At 43.6% G+C, this 15,854-nt stretch overlaps 2 protein-coding genes and 1 long non-coding RNA gene across 9 annotated transcripts; 2 read left to right on the top strand and 1 right to left on the bottom strand.

Moving 5' to 3' along the window:
• Positions 1-1,543: 1,543 nt before the first annotated feature.
• LOC123090909 (uncharacterized) lies at positions 1,544-5,219 on the top strand. Its single transcript, XR_006442662.1, has 3 exons — positions 1,544-2,546; positions 2,788-3,642; positions 4,893-5,219. It is a non-coding gene; the product is annotated as an uncharacterized lncRNA (long non-coding RNA).
• A 1,108-nt stretch (positions 5,220-6,327) lies between these two features.
• LOC123090908 (uncharacterized) lies at positions 6,328-13,236 on the bottom strand. Of its 7 annotated transcripts, none has more exons than XR_006442659.1 (8): positions 12,659-13,236; positions 11,714-11,803; positions 11,094-11,214; positions 10,015-10,861; positions 9,750-9,924; positions 8,968-9,093; positions 7,356-8,895; positions 6,328-6,859 (listed from the first exon to the last, which is right to left on the bottom strand). XR_006442659.1 is itself a non-coding variant. In XM_044512263.1 (2 exons), exons 1-2 carry the CDS (start codon positions 13,221-13,223, stop codon positions 11,796-11,798), a joined length of 573 nt encoding a protein of 190 aa, XP_044368198.1. In that variant the 5' UTR covers positions 13,224-13,236; the 3' UTR covers positions 11,094-11,795. The 7 variants fall into 7 exon arrangements, 2 of the variants coding, with proteins under 2 accessions (XP_044368198.1, XP_044368197.1); XR_006442658.1 differs by having other exon boundaries at positions 10,015-10,568; XR_006442656.1 differs by having other exon boundaries at positions 10,015-11,214.
• A 909-nt stretch (positions 13,237-14,145) lies between these two features.
• On the top strand, positions 14,146-15,132 carry LOC123094384 (uncharacterized). Its single transcript, XM_044516401.1, has 3 exons — positions 14,146-14,476; positions 14,576-14,703; positions 14,823-15,132. Exons 1-3 carry the CDS (start codon positions 14,187-14,189, stop codon positions 14,900-14,902), a joined length of 498 nt encoding a protein of 165 aa, XP_044372336.1. The 5' UTR covers positions 14,146-14,186; the 3' UTR covers positions 14,903-15,132.
• Positions 15,133-15,854: the final 722 nt, after the last annotated feature.

Below are 15,854 nucleotides of genomic sequence, written 5' to 3'. Positions count from 1 at the left end.
AGAGACACTTAGAGAGACAAAAAACCTCTTGCTCGCACCACTTGACAACCTCCACACACAAAGACAGCGGTAACGCAAACCCAACACAACACTAGGAACACGAATGTTGACCACCACCAAACCACACCGACCCCACTCTTCCCTCCACAAAGCACCGACCCATCCACCGAATCCACACACACACAACAAGAAACCCACAGCCGCCACGCCGCCCCAACTATGATCGACAAAACCAGTCCCTCCCTGACCGACATCCATTGCCCACTACACAGACACTTACAAAGCAGGCCCACCTAGAAGTAATTCCCTTCGCACGACCCAAGGAAACGACTGAGCCAAAATTCGAGACATACAATCGAAAATTGGCGTCCTGAGATGTATAGTCATGTGAGAGATAAATTTCCTTTTTAAGGCCGAGTTGCTAGGCCTATCTTTTTATCTTGAGAAGTATGGACAATATTTGATCACTAGCCCGCCTACTTAAACGCATAGGGCTAAATTAAAAGTACAGGCAGAAGAGCTCATGGGACAAAGAATTCTTCTTTCACACCGCCTGGTCTTACTGTGATTGCTACAAATCGCTTATTGTGAGATGGTACTCATGCTCGCCTACAGACTTGTTGAAAGTGGGTTGGCCCAATAACTAGTACATAGCGGTCTTGGGAAGCTTCCTTGGATGAGTTCGCGGAACTTTCCACCCGGTTTTAAAAAGGTTGTACATGTCTTTTTCCTTTTCTGTGTTTTTCTCCATCAGTATTCATCATGTTTTTTGTTTTTATTTATTTGGGGGGTTTGTTTTTTCTTTTCCTTTTTTCATTATCCTTATTTCTATGTGCAATTATATGTTGACTTTTTTTAATACATGTTGAACATTTTTTTTGTATGCAGCTACATTCTTTAGGTACACATTGAACATTTTATAATTACATGTTGAATTGTTTGTCTGAATACATGTTGACCATTAATAAAAATGCACATCAAACATTTTTAACACAATCTGAACATTTTTACAAAATGTCATGACCATAATTTTAAAACTTGTGACATTTTTCTAGTGTTATCAACATTTTTTAATTAATGAACATTGTTATGAACATTGCATGAAGCTTTTTATAAAAAATTATGAACATAATTTAAAATGTGTGAACAGGTTTTAAAATGTCCCAAACATTCTTCGAAAACAACGATACCAAAAACATATATTCCCTAAACATTTTTACAATAGGCTGTGAACATTTTTTAAAAACTAAAAGAAGAAGTTCTTCTAGATATCCATAATATAGGAGCAATGCTACATCCATGGGATGTTACGTATGTTTTACGTGGTCTGGTACAGTTGTCAAAAATTGATAGGAGCAAAGCGGGAAGAAGGGGCCCACCCTGCTGAAATGGAGGGGGGGGGGGCTATTTTTTTTGCTTTAAGCGAGTCGACAATTTGCTCTCGCTGAAGCCTCCGCCTCCGCAGTAACGGGCCGCCTCATTTAGCACATATATATATCTACATTTCTACATCTACATTATTACTATTAAACAAGAGAACATACTCAGGGCGGACGAAAACTCTGGCGTCCCACGCCCGCACAAGGAAAACAACCGCGTCTTCGATTCCGCTCGCAACTCCCTAATTTTTGGGACGATTGCAACTGAATTGTGCCTCCCCGATCCTTCTTTCTCTCCGTAGATCCAGAAAAACGGCGCCGCTGCTCCTCCCTTCTCCTCTTCTGTGCACTTCCCCTTGATCCCCCCGAGTCGACCCTGCCTCCGGTGGTGCCCGCGCTCCTGCAAGCCGCCGCCGACCTGCTCAACCGGTCAACCGCACCCAGCGCCCTCCTTCGTTTTCTCCCCCTCTCCTCACTAATCTCGCTCCGTTACCAAACTACAGGATGCCATGGCCACCGGAGGCAGCGGGCACGACCGCGATGGCCCCGAGCTCGGCAAAGTGAAAGCCATTGGAGGCGCTGGTGAGGCCGAGGTCGGTGAACCTGGCAGCGGCGGTCGAGCGCGGTGAGCGCGGGGCAGGCCTGGAGCAGCGGCTCGAGATCCGTGCCACCGAGGAGGTTGACACGGTGGAACGTGGCCCGCTAGCAGGGCGCGAGGCTGGCGACCGTCGAGGGGTCATGGCAGTAGACGGCGAAGTCAGAGTGTCAGACACGATGGGGAGGCACGCGGCGAGGCGCGCGGCAAGGATGCTCGGCAATCTCCTCAGCGAGAGGTCATTGGAGGAGGAGGAGGCAAGTGGCCCCGCAGCGTGCGAGGCCGAGGAGAGCAGCGGGTGACCCAACAGCGAGGCCAACGAGAGGTCAAGCCGCTCAACCGCTGGGAAGCAGAAGTCCGTGGAGCGGCAGGAAGTAGGGCGTCCTCGGGTCTCCGCACAGTGCCATCGCGCCCCGCATCGCTGGCTCGGCCGCCAGCAGCCTGGGGCATGCCCGCGAGGCCCCATGCCGCGAAGGACGCCCAGGATGATCCACACAAAGTCACAAACTGAGAAACGGAGTGGACAACCATGAGGCCACGTGACTGCGAAGGTGACGAGAATGGTATCGCAGGTGAGTTCCATCGGCCCTGAAGCCTTCTTTCTCCATGTTCATTTGCAAATACAGTACTATATCTCTGGATGTACAGCCACCTGCAGCAACTCCTCTTTTTTCTTCATGTTCAGTTGCACATCTTATCACTGTCCTTACTTTTTTTTTGTATGTCTACTTCGTACAGTCCATGTACTGTTTTCTTCTACCATTCTTTGATGTATAATCTTTGTCAGTAGATGCCTCAATTTTTGTTATGCAGCATGTGTAGAATGGATAAAAGGATACTCATGACATGGATGAGGAGGCTAAGCAGCAATTTTGCATCCCGTGCAGAATTACAGAACATAAGAAAATGGATGGCTGCGGGGAGCGTGAACCGAGGTGATCTATGGCTGCTATATCTTGTCGTGTAGAAATTGGGAACAACTCATCGTCTGTGGTAGCAGTTCGGACTTGATATGCTTCTGTACTGTTTAACTTCCATTCCCAAAATATTTGGTAGATGGCCATTGTATTGACCATGTTTGTCAGCGTAATGTGTATAAGACATTGGTGAAGTCAATATGATCTATGCCCATACTGTGAGTTAACTTGTACCCTTGCCTTGCTTGCCGAGTTTAATTATGTTAGTAATTCTGCATTTCATGTTATGCATTGTTGATGCAATCTACTCTTCATGACTATTCAATGGACACTTCTTTGCAAACTAAACATTATTGTTTGATTCTGTAGTGTTTTTTTTTTCAGGAACTACTTGTGGTAGTACTATGGTAATTAAGTTAATGCGAAATCCTCCAATCTTGTTGTCTAGGCAAATATATTTTTTGTTAACAGTGTCTTGCCCATGTTGTATATACAATATATACAGTTCCATTAAAGTTGCTTCTATGTTTTTTGTTGTAAAAATACATTGGCTCATGGTTATTGAATAAAATCATGTTGACTATTGTTGATCAAGGTGAATATGTAGATGAAGATGTCGTGATATCGAGGTACATAAAAATGGGATCGGAGAACACAATAAGAGTTTGTGTTGATGCTTTCATGAATTGTATTATGGTGCGCGCATTCTGTCCAACAAGATTTAATTGTAAATCTGTGTTCATTACTTCAGGTATGCATTGAACGTACATGATTTGCTTGAAAATAACAATTGATTGGCAAGTTTGGATTATATCTAACTAGAACGACATGGACACAACTCTGTTGGCAAGTTTTGATATATTTTTTTCTAGCTAGAAAATGATACCTACACGTGCGCTCAAGATGATAAATATATTCACCAACATTTTGGCTGCAACTCACATGGATTCTTTTTGTCTATATTATTACACCTTCCAGACTATCTCATAGATTTTATCCTGCAAACTCGTGCGAGTTATTTCATATGCTCGAGTGTCTATAATTGGTGAAATATGCATGCTCAAATGTCTAATTTACTTTCGCATTTTGTTGTATATATCAATCCAAAGCCGATGACCAGATGTTGTCTATGTACTTAAGTGTCAATTTGTGGGATGAAATTGACTAAGGTATATAATGTGTTTTTCTTAAGTCTGTACGGTCGACAAATCCATTGAGATATGGTGCTCACGTGGAAAAACTATTTCTGCAAAAGTTATATTTAGTACAAGTTAAGATTTGAAATAATTGTGTCCTAACCAGTGTTTTAAATTGCGGGCTATGCCAAATAGGGGCAGTCGTCCAAATCGCCTATAGCCGGCTATTTAAAACAAATTTTCAAGGATGACTGACAAAATTTCTTTCTATGATTATACGTGCAGCACGTGCACACTTACTAGTAGTAACAAAAGAGAAGAAATAGAGACGCAAAACAGCTCTCCAGGTCACCATAGTGGTAGCTCATGATTCTAGCCACTGCGCAACGTATCGGTTCACGTAAGGATAGCATATGTGATCTACTTGAGGGAAAACATCGGATTTTTCTGTTTTCTTCTTTACTTTCGTTTTTTTTTCTGGTTTTCTAATTTCTTCTCCGTTATCCTTTTTTCTTCTCCATTTTTCTTGTTTTTCTTTTGCCTTTTCTTATGTTTATTTCCGCTTTCATTCTAAACTTTCGTATATCTCAAAAACATTTTTTAATAAGTGATCAACATTTTTTATACACATTTAACGTTGTCCGATAGCTTATTTGACATTTTCTAAATACTTGTTTAATATTTTTAATACACATCAACATTTTCCGAATACCTGTTCAAAAAAATTTAAACACTCGTTCAACATTTTTAATACTTATTCAATATTTTTTTAAATGCTTATTCATCATTTTTAATACTTATTAAACATTTTGAAATATTTGTTCAACATTTGTAATACTAATTCAATATTTGGAAATACTAGCAGCGGAGTTATTTTCTTAGTGGACAATCTGACACTAGCTCAGGCAGCGGCGTCAAGGAACCTTCTTCAAGTCCCTGGGCACTGGCAAATTAGAAGCCACCTAGCAAACTTTTTTGGTGCAACAGCGAACATTCAAGCTCAGGTTTTTCATATTCCTAGGAAACTTAATGTAAAAGCTCACAATTGTGCAGCTTTTTCCTACAAAGAGGATCATCCCGTGAGCAATAAATTTGTTTGTTGTAAAGTAGAACATGCAGGAGGTCACTGTCCTACGCTTACAAAGCTAGGTAACTTATGTATTAAGGACTGCCAAATCCTTTCTGTAATCTGTACCTGAAATTAATACAAGGCGTCGCTGGCGCCACCACTTGTCCAAAAAAAAAAATACTTATCTAACATTTTCCAAATTCTTGTTCAACAATTTTTAATACTTATTCAACATTTTGTCCAATACTTGTGTGTTTTTTAAGAGTGTTTTTTGTAATATGTATTTAGAATATTTTAAAGTACAAACATAAATAGAAAAGAAAAAAAACATGAAAAGAAAACGAAACAGGAAACAGGCATGTGCTTCCCCGTGTGTGGGCCGGCCTCATATGCTTGCTGGCTTCAGCGCGAGACAGAAGAGCATTTTGAAACTAAGGGGGTGTTTGTTTACATGGACTTATTGATGTAGAGACTTAAAAAATTCTTTTTAGTCCTATCTAAATAAACACTAGTACAATGCCCGTGCGTTGCCACGGGCTAACAAAGTATATGTACACCGAGAAATACGTTAACAAAAATGTATAGGGAACTATTTACATGTGAAGATATTTCATGCTAGTGATGTGGTAGATAAATGAATCTCCTCATCTTCCTCTCCCCCTCCCTCTCCCACGATTCTTTCTTCTTCATGTTTTATTCACCCACGTCCCATGACTTCTCCAGTTGGCCATCTCATAGATTGTACTCCCTCCATTCCCAAATATTTGTCTTTTTAGAGATTTCAACAAGTGCCTACATATGAAACAAAACGAGTCAATCTACACTCTAAAATATGTCTACATACATCCGTATGTCATAGTTCATTTGAAATGTCAAGAAAGACAAATATTTGAAAACGGATGGAGTAATAGATAACTTATATGTGCCCCATAAAAGGATACCAAACGCCGTGTGAGAGATAAGAATTCAGGGTGACATCTGTCTATACAATTAGTTTTCAAAGTAAACTTTTGCACCAAGATTGTGACATAGTCACATTCCATCGAATGAACATGTGATGCTGACCGAAGACTTGATCAACTGTTTAAATATGCCTATGATAAAAAATAGTTTATTCAAAGCACATTTATCTAAGAATGTAGTACGATTTGTTTAAAGTCAAAAATGAGAAATTTGGTTACATCCTAAATTATCATATATATTGAGGAATAAATTTCATCAACTCATGATCTAAAATGAAAGGACTTCTTATTAGTGGCATAAAGTCGTGAGAAAGCCATGTTATATGCACTCTATTATGTGTTGGAGCACATGTGTGCTCGTTATCCCTCCCATCAAGTTGCCCCGGGATTTACAGCCCAACACACATAGGCCACTAATAATCTATGTATGCTTCTTTTGAACAGTGAATATGGCCCACATCTGAAGTCCATGAAACATGACTATGTGAGGCACTTTCACACCGGATCGAATGTCAGACCACCATATGGGTCGGCCAAGACGAGATTCTGGACTAACAGAGTCATTTTCGAGCCGATTTATTATGTCTGACTCATGCATGTGGCTTCCCTTCCCCTACACAACTAAAGCTCGTCCCTCACTGGCTAAAGCGAACTCCACCTAGATCCACCATTCCCCCGCAGTCAATTCTTCCTCATCAGCCATTCCCGAAGAGATCTTGCCGCTCATTCCGATTGCGGAGAGCAGATCATCACATAGATTGCCCATAGTGTGGCAAATGTCGGCAATCTGCCCCCGGTCACCTGCAACCACAAGAGTCCCTTTAGTATGAATCAGATTCACACCATAACCATTTGCAACAATCTAGTCCTCTAATGCAAGCCCATCATAATTCTCAATAGTCATTAAAATATGGAATCAAAACAGCTAACAATCTATCATGTATCCAAAATTGACACCTATGCTTATCATACATGCCGGAGAAAAATAGCTACAATGTTGCTGTCAAGATAACATTTTGGAAGCATTTTCTCTCAAATAAGTATTAATAGATCAGACACTGACAAAATGATTATGGTAGTGTAAACCAAACGAAATGACATGGCCCACACACCAATCTATTCAGGAGTGTTACATTAATCCAACAATTTGTTCAGTGCATGGTAGCTATATAAATAATCCAGATATCATTCGTGTTGACAGAAATTAGGAATGCTCCCAAGTACATACAAAATTGTCGAGAGAGAATTTCCTAGCATGCTGAGTTTCCAAAGACTGGACTTCTTAATAATGACACACCTTCGCGTCCATGCAGGAGCTTTAGGGTCGATCAGGCCATAGATTTCTTCGATGTTGGCGACGAATCTTCCGTTCAAGCTTCCGTTGCCCCTCCACCACACATATTTGCGCGTCTCCACTCACTCCCCTCATAGGCGGCCGCTGCTCGACATGTTGAGCCACTCATGGCTGTCTCCACTCACTCCCCTCGTAGGAATAGTGAACCGTAAAAATATTTTCAGAGTATTAGGCTTGTATCATGAATTATGTTCGCTTCTATCAATGCTTCAAGACACAAAGCTTTTTGTGTTTGCTATAAGAAAACTAAGCAAATATGAAGGTAAAAGGAAATCAATATAATTGCGCAAAAACTACTACATGGAACGGACATGAAATGTTGCGGAAATTGCTGAATCTTGCTTTTCTGGAACAACGATATAGAGTGTTCACTACTGACTTGCACATACTTTGCAATCAGAAAAAAGCTTCATCAAGTATGTAGACGCGGTGAAAGGGAATACAACATACAAAAGCTAGATACAAAATTCAAGATAATAAAGCTAGATGGAGCTAACACGACACAATATGCTTCATCGTTTAGCGGGTACTCCCATGCATATACTAAATCATATAGACATACACTTCAACCATCAGAACTATGCCAGAACTGGAACTGGTTTGTTCTTACATGTCATTTCCAGTGAGAAAAGGGGGATGCTATACATTCCAAGTCGCAAAAATTGTCTTAAAATTATAAGAAGCAAACTAAAAATTATAAATAATCAGAAGAAGTGCTCCCGCTGAGCGAAAACACATTGCATCTGAACAATGCAAAGCAACTGCAGCACATAAGTTAGCACCTTATTCATGCTTTAAAGGTGTACAGTTTGACCACCTACTCGTAGCTACTATACACATTCACAAGACATTAGGCCTTTCATGTAATATTTTTCTAGGCAAGAAAACATTGCTATATGACGTAACTCGTAGTAGTAGGTAAATTCACAAACTGTGTATGTTGTATCAATGACTCTGCTGTAATCAAACTTTGAAGCTACAATCAGATAAAGGAATAATATGAACTTCAGTTAACTGATGTAAAATAACAAAAAGAGGCATGTCTAAAGAACACAATGGAAGAATAGAAAAATGCATCTAGAAGATTACACATGATCTAATCATATACCTTGCCACCCAAAATTTTGCCTTTGTCGTATCAATGAGTTTGCTGTAAATGAGGAAGTAGTAATTTTTGCACGTACTCTAGGTGTTTTGTCATCGGTTGAACGACAAGCTTCTTCATTTTTGAAAACTACATGAACAAGACAAAACATTTGTTCACAGTAAGTTAGTAACCCTAAAGGATCTACCTACTCGGAGAAATTCATAAGAACAAACTGCATATACAGTAAAACACAACGAGCTCTGAATCAAAGTATAACTATTTGAAAATCTTTGGAGAAGATCAAACAATACATCATTGCATCACTACTCGGGGTCACTAACGGAGGCGCCAATTCCTTCGAGCTGGGGAAAGGGGAATTGAAGGTGCTCAGCAGAACTGGAAGGGGGAGAAATGAAAACCTCAAACACTACCATTTGAAGAGCAGAGGATATATATTTATGCACTCACAGAAATAATCACCGGAGGTCCTGTACAGATACAAGTAGGTGGTGGCATCGCCGTCTTAGCTCGGTTGTCCAAGCAACACAGAATGTCCTGATCACCACACAGTTGAAATTGAAAGTGTTTGCAACTCTGCAAATTATATACATATCCAACGATTTAGTTGGGAGTTTATTCTGCACCATTTGTGAAAACACACACTCACAAGCAATTCGTTGAGTAGACACCGTGAAATAAAATTATATTGTGAAAAATACTATTTATCAAACAGGTGAAACAAACTAATCAGGTGCATCTCGGTAAGCAAAGAAAAAGGCAGACCAAAATCTATAGGATATGAGACATATATATCTCTTGGTTTATATATAGACACACACACACGTCATAATACCTTGACTTTCTTCCAGAGACTAAACATTGGTTTGTGGACTAAAAACTCAGAGAAAAAATTATCAGAATGGGTAAATGAGTAATGGAGCAAACATGCACATTACTGAGAGAGAACACATGTCCAGTGCATACAGTTATAAACAACCATACTTGTTTAATTTCCATGTGGGAGAAGTATATTAGGTTATGAAAGCAAGCGCCGTCGTTCGTGATTTTAACGCACACGACTGATGTCATGTCACAATGTTGCCAACCGGCTTGCCCATGACACAGCTAGATTATGTCACCTCAATCTTTGTAATCTCATCGTCTTAGGACATGCCACATCTTGCAATGTTGTGAGTAGATGACAGATAAGATGTAGCAGTGTATAATGGAATTAGGGGTGGATCAGCAACCTGACATGCGCGGGGGAGGTACTCTGCCCGCCACTTCCCATCCCTAGAGGGGGCGTGGAGGGTCGGCTACCATCACCTTGACGCTCGGCCCACGAGACTGCCATGGATGTATTCTCACCTGCGTCGATGCCACATGCACGACGCCACGACCGCGGCTGCCACAGCCTGGCCTCTCCTACAAGTAAAAAAGTAAATCACACCAAAATCAACACAAAAGGCACACCAAATCAAGTTGAGAAGTGAGAGTGCAAGGGATTCATCGTACCTGCTCCGAGTAGGTCGAGACGCAATAGTAAATCCCACCGGCTGCCTTCATGTCCGTTCATGATTGGAACAGGCATGTTTCAACCAGCTCGAGGTGCACTTACCAAGGTTGCAAATTACATGATTTACGTACATATATTGTGAGAAGAAAACCCAAAAAAACCATTATGTGTATTTTAGCGAAGTGTGCTTCTGAACCACAGCTTGGAATTGTGTAATCACGACATGACATCATGATTCCGCAAAACAATTCAGACCATAGTTAGCACAGTATGGACACCTAAATCTTGAACATTCTAAAATAACTACAATATCCTCATTTTTCTCTATTTATACCAGAAAGTAAGAAGAACCGCAAGCAATCATCAGGAAATACCAAATCTAGGGGTTACAGAAAGTCAAAGTGTTCCCATCAAACTGTGGAGAACACTAATGTTCTACCTTGTTTTTAATCAAAACTAATGTTCTACCTGGGAAGAAAAATGACAGATGCAACTCACGCAGATGACCAGGCCTAGGTAATTTATAGCAGATGTCCACCCGTGAGTCCTTTTTCTGCGGATTAAAAGAAACACTTGCAAGTTGTTAAACCAAAAACAGTGAATATAGCATGCAAGTAATAATCAGAATATTATTCAGTTTCCATTTCCATGAATCGATCAGAGATAAAGTTGATCTTTATTTGACATTCAATCAAACAGTCCCAATCAAATTTAATTTGGGGCAAGGTAGAAAGATGCAAGTCATAATAGGGAGAAAAGCTATCAAGAATGCCATGCTGCTTGTTGCGACAAATTTACCATGTTACACCTTTTCGTGGAAGGGTCAAAAGATCTGGATGCGCTTATCTGAAATTCTTAAATGATCAGTTCAAACAAATTATAGAGCCAAAGCAATTCAAAATTTAGCATTATGAAGAAAAGGCTCGTGATTAGTATGCAAATACGAAAGGCACAGATTACTACGAAGTAGGATGACTGTCTGCCAAAGGCAAAAATAACTCAGTTTTATGTTTTTCTAAACTAAAGCAGAAACGACCGTACAATTGCAGGAGAAAAATTGATGTATGCTTTTTCTAACCTCAGCAGTAACGAACACACAATTGCGGCAGACAGGCTTGGGCATCACAATCGAGAACATCTATCACCAGCATACCGCACCGATTGCGACACCTCATGTTGTCATGCACGCAGTAGCAGACCTAGCAGCACAGATCAAAGAGTATTATATAAAACTGTAGCAATTCATATGTAAACCATTATTTTTCAATCACACACACAAATAACTAAATTGAATCGATAACAAACTTACAAAATATAGCTGACACCACTAATGTAGTAGGCTACTCAATGCCACAATAAACAAAACCAATCAACCAGGTACTCAAGTAGCATTATTTACAACAGTAGTCACTTCAGATTCAAAAGGTGTAGATAGAATGAACAAGCTTAATATCTAGTCTTTCTTGTAGTCTAACCTCACCCGAAATTGATGCTAGATAGATGGAATTGCACATGTTTAAACTTGGTTCTCCTAGTATCGAAAATCTCCACATGCATCAACTAATTAATCAGTGGCAAAAAGGAGCTTTCGATGGAAGAGAAAGAAATAAAAACCCTGCAGAAAATTGACTGTTGGCAGCAGTGGACGGGAACGACCAACAATAAAACAACAGAAGCTTGTTTAGTTAGCCTGTGTACCATGACCTGGCTCATCATAATAACATCTTCTGCAGTCAAGGAAAGCAAATCAAAACCCTATGTGTACCATGAGGTGCATACATCACATCCCTGCACACAAAGAAAAAAAAATCACCAGATCATTCAGCAACAGGGTGACAAACACAGACAGAAGAAAGAAGAAATCCATAAACAGAGAAACTGAACCAATCTCTGCAAAAATGAAAAGAAAAAAATATGCACACACACGCACATATCAGCCAGTTCTAGCATGCATCGATCCATCAAAGCATTAAGCCATCAGCCACCCATTAGAGAAGTGAAAAATGAAAGGATTCAAACTTACGCATCAATCCATCTAAGCATCAGGCCAAAGGCAGCGGGAGCGAAGTGCTTTGATGAATCCGCTTTGCACAGCTCTGATTCCCTTGCGCATCTCGGCGGCGACGCAACCCCGGCCCCTTCACTCACCTCTACTGCGGCGCTAACCTGACCCCCTTTCTCTACCTTGTCCCTCCTCACGTCGCCCCCGATCGACATCCAGACAAACGGCGCACATAGCTTGGGCCCGAGCTGTGCGTGGCAGTGGATCCACGGCGGCGGCGGCGGCGTCCTGGGGATGCTGATCCATGACGGGTGATGTATCCTAGGCTAGGCGGGAGAGATTGCTCTTGCTTTACACATTGAGAGAGACAGACACAAGGGCTTGATTCGTTCCTCACATGCAGGCTAGGCGGGAGGATTAGATAGCTGTTGTTGCTGTTATTTTCAAACTCCCATCAACTGTTGTGTAGACTGCTAGTGAGATTTAATCACACTGCGTATATATGCTCAACCAAACATGCAGGCCAGTTCAAGATGGATTATTCGCCAGTTTATCCTCATCCTAGATCCATCACTACCACTAATCGACACATCAGCAAGCTGCAGTCTTGGTAGGGAGGGGAAAGGAAGGAGGAGGCGTACCTTGGGCGTACAGGTCCTGCAGCCCGACGGGAGGGAGATGCTGCAGATGTCGCCGGGTCGAGGTCCACCGCCGCAACAAGCACCCCCATACGCCTTGCCCCAACACCGAGAGAAGGGGTTGGATCCCGATGCTGACGGCTAGGCTAGGGTTCGTCGCCGGCCTCCATCCGGATGTTGCGGGTGCGGATCCGGCGCCGTCGTCGTTGTAACAGATCCATGGCCATCTCCACGCCCCCATCATCCGGATCCTCGTGATCCACGACGGCCGCGTCTGCCCGGATCGGCGTTGGCGGATGCGGCTGCGAGATCGCACGAGAGGACGGCGGCTCTGTGTCGTCGAGGGGATCGATAGGTAGCGCCGGAAGTGAGGGAGAAGGTGGGGCGGGGCGACGCCAGGATCGCAGGAGGAGATGGGGGGCGGGCGGCGCTGGGAGCCAGGGAGGAGGCCGGGGCTGGCGGCGTCGGGCGGTGGCGACGGGATAGGCCTCGCTCGTGCGTGCGAGTCGCCTGATTTTTTGTCGTTGTTTTTTCTTTCGTAGGTCTTTTTTCGCTGGTCTTTTTTCATTGAGGCATGCGAGTGCGAGGCGTGCGAGGACTGGAGGCATCGCTCCATTTTTACGTGGTTTTGGTTGGTTTTCTTTTTGGTACGGGGAAGTGGGAGGTGGGATTGAAGACGAAAATAAACCGGATGAAAATGATGGGACGAAAATAAAATCCGAAACGCGACCTACCAACTGAGACATTAGGAGTTTAGATTTGGTTGGTTTTCTTTTTGGTACGGGGAAGTGGGAGGTGGGATTGAGGACGAAAATAAACCGGACAAAAATGGTGGGACGAAAATAAAATCCGGAACGCGACCTACCAACTGAGACATTAGGAGTTTAGATGAAGAATTTATAGGGACTTAAATTGGGCATTTTAGACTTATGAAAGAAGACCCTAAGAAAGAGTCTTTTTAGGACTTTTAGTTGTAACATGATTTTTTAGTCTATGTTTAATCCCAGAAACCAAACAGATAGAAACTTTTTAGGCACTAGGGACTTTTTAATTGGGACTAAAAAATTAGTAGAACTTATGAATCAAACAGGCCTAAAAATGCAAGACTCACACCTGGTCTTGCTCGTCCTCGTAGAAAAGGGTGCAAAACCGTGACATTCGTTGTTTGACGAGCAAAATCGAGACGTGTCACCGTCTTGAAACCTCCCAAGGAGAAACACCGAGGGCGCAACGCGTCCCAATCCATTTTTCTTTGGAAGACGCACACGTCCCTATCCTTTGGCCTTTGCCTGCCTGCTTTGCTCTGCGCATGCAACGAGTCACGGTGGCACAGCCACACTTTTCACCCGTCCCAGAGCGGCGCGTGTAAGCGGCGCCTACGCGCGCGCGCCACGAGCCTCCGGTCCTTCGAGGCGACCTCCCTACGTGCCGCTCTCGCGACGCGCCACCGCAAACACAGCGACCGCTTATAACCTTGCCCCAGCCGGACGCTCTGAAGCCACCGCCGTCTTCAGACGAGCTGTATCCTCTCATGTACTCGCTCAGGCTCGCTACCAGCGGCAGCACAGCACTCGGCTTCACGCTCGGCCGGTTCGGCGGGAAGACAGGCGGCGGCGCCGCAGCAGGAGGACTAGCGGCACCCGCAGCCGCGGCGCACGCAGGGAGGAGGAGCGTCTCCGCGACGTCGAACGCCGCCGCGCCGGTGCCGGGCGACCAGGGCGTCGGCATGGACCCGAGCAAGCAGCAGCAGCAGCACAAGCCCCACGCGCCGGCGGGGGAGCAGCAGGGCGACGACGTGCACAAGACCACTACTGCTCACGGGTAACTAACTTTCCACCAAGCTCTCCTCCCCTCTCTTTCGAAATATGCGGAAGAGATGGCCGGAAACTTGACGGTGTCTGGTGTCTTGGCGTGGCGCAGAGACGTGATGACCCACTCGTTCGGCGAGGGGTACTCGACGAGGTCCGACGAGGAGGGGTTCGGAGGGGTCTACGGCCAGAACGACCCGGTGCTCAACCCTGGGACCGAAGTGCACCCCGACCGTCCTGGTAACCTATTTGTCTGTCGCTAGCTCTGAATATATCTGTATTTTGAACAATCTTAGAATTCGATCTGTGATGGTGGCATGGTGCGAGTGGTGAATTGATCGGGGTTTTCGTGTGTGCAGAGTATGACAAGTCGCAGGGATCGGAGGTGAAGGAGAAGGAGAAGGCGCGCCATCTCAAGAACGACAAGCACGCGACCTGAGATTGATAAAATGGCTAGATCGCTAGGTGGAGATCAACAATTTGGATCGTAGTAGATGTTCAGTGTTTAGTTTGCTTTGTTTGGTTGCCATGCCATGAGGTGTCCGGCTGCTTCTGTTCCTACTGCTAGCCTGCTGCTGAAGTTCGCTGTGATGTAAAATTACTAGTAAGCTTCTTTTCTTCTTGAAGAAGCTTACATGTGCGTGATGATTTTTTTTCTCGTGCCCTTTATGATGATTTTTTTTCCTTGTGCCCTTCATGCTTGTGTACGAGGAGAAATTCGCTACAATAAATGTTTTACCAAGGATCCGGCTGTGCCGACATTTCTGTGTTTTGTCAATAATCAAAATGTTTACATGGCTGTGCCTATATCTCTTGAAACAGCCTTGCGCCTCGCTATATTAATATCGAAACTACTACGCGGACGATAGTAGCCTAGACGAACGCTGGACGATATTTGATTGAACGGTGTTGGTCAGTTTTGCTCCACGCATCAATGGCTCGATCTGCTGAACTTATAGCAACTGCTGGTACAACCGATCCAATGCTAGGGCGCCAACGGCACAACCGCGCCCCAAGAAAAAAGAGAGCATGAAAGGAAACAATGCCGCCAACGGCGGATCAACCAGACCGTCGCTCACTGAAGTTGTCCCCGCCACGCTCTTAGTGCTTCGAACAGCCGCGAAACAAGCAACACCCTCATGGGGCGTGAAGGCCCAACGTGTCGACCCAAACCCAAATTGCGTCTCTGCCGATCCATTTTTGGCAAAATTCCGCCTACCCATACCCAAATTGCGTCTGCGCCGATCCATTTCCGGCCATCCTACTATCGCCTGTCGTCTAATTTATGACGACCACCGACAGCGAGTCCAATAGTCAACCAGTGAAAGCGTCCACTTTTAACCACAACGGGTCCATAGTTAACCAGTGGAAAGCGTCCATTTTTAACCACA

Source organism: Triticum aestivum, chromosome 4B (assembly GCF_018294505.1).
Source record: "Triticum aestivum cultivar Chinese Spring chromosome 4B, IWGSC CS RefSeq v2.1, whole genome shotgun sequence".
NCBI classification, from domain to species: Eukaryota; Viridiplantae; Streptophyta; class Magnoliopsida; order Poales; family Poaceae; genus Triticum; species Triticum aestivum.
Note: the sequence above shows the minus strand (reverse complement) of the source record. Positions and strands in the feature narration are given on the sequence as shown.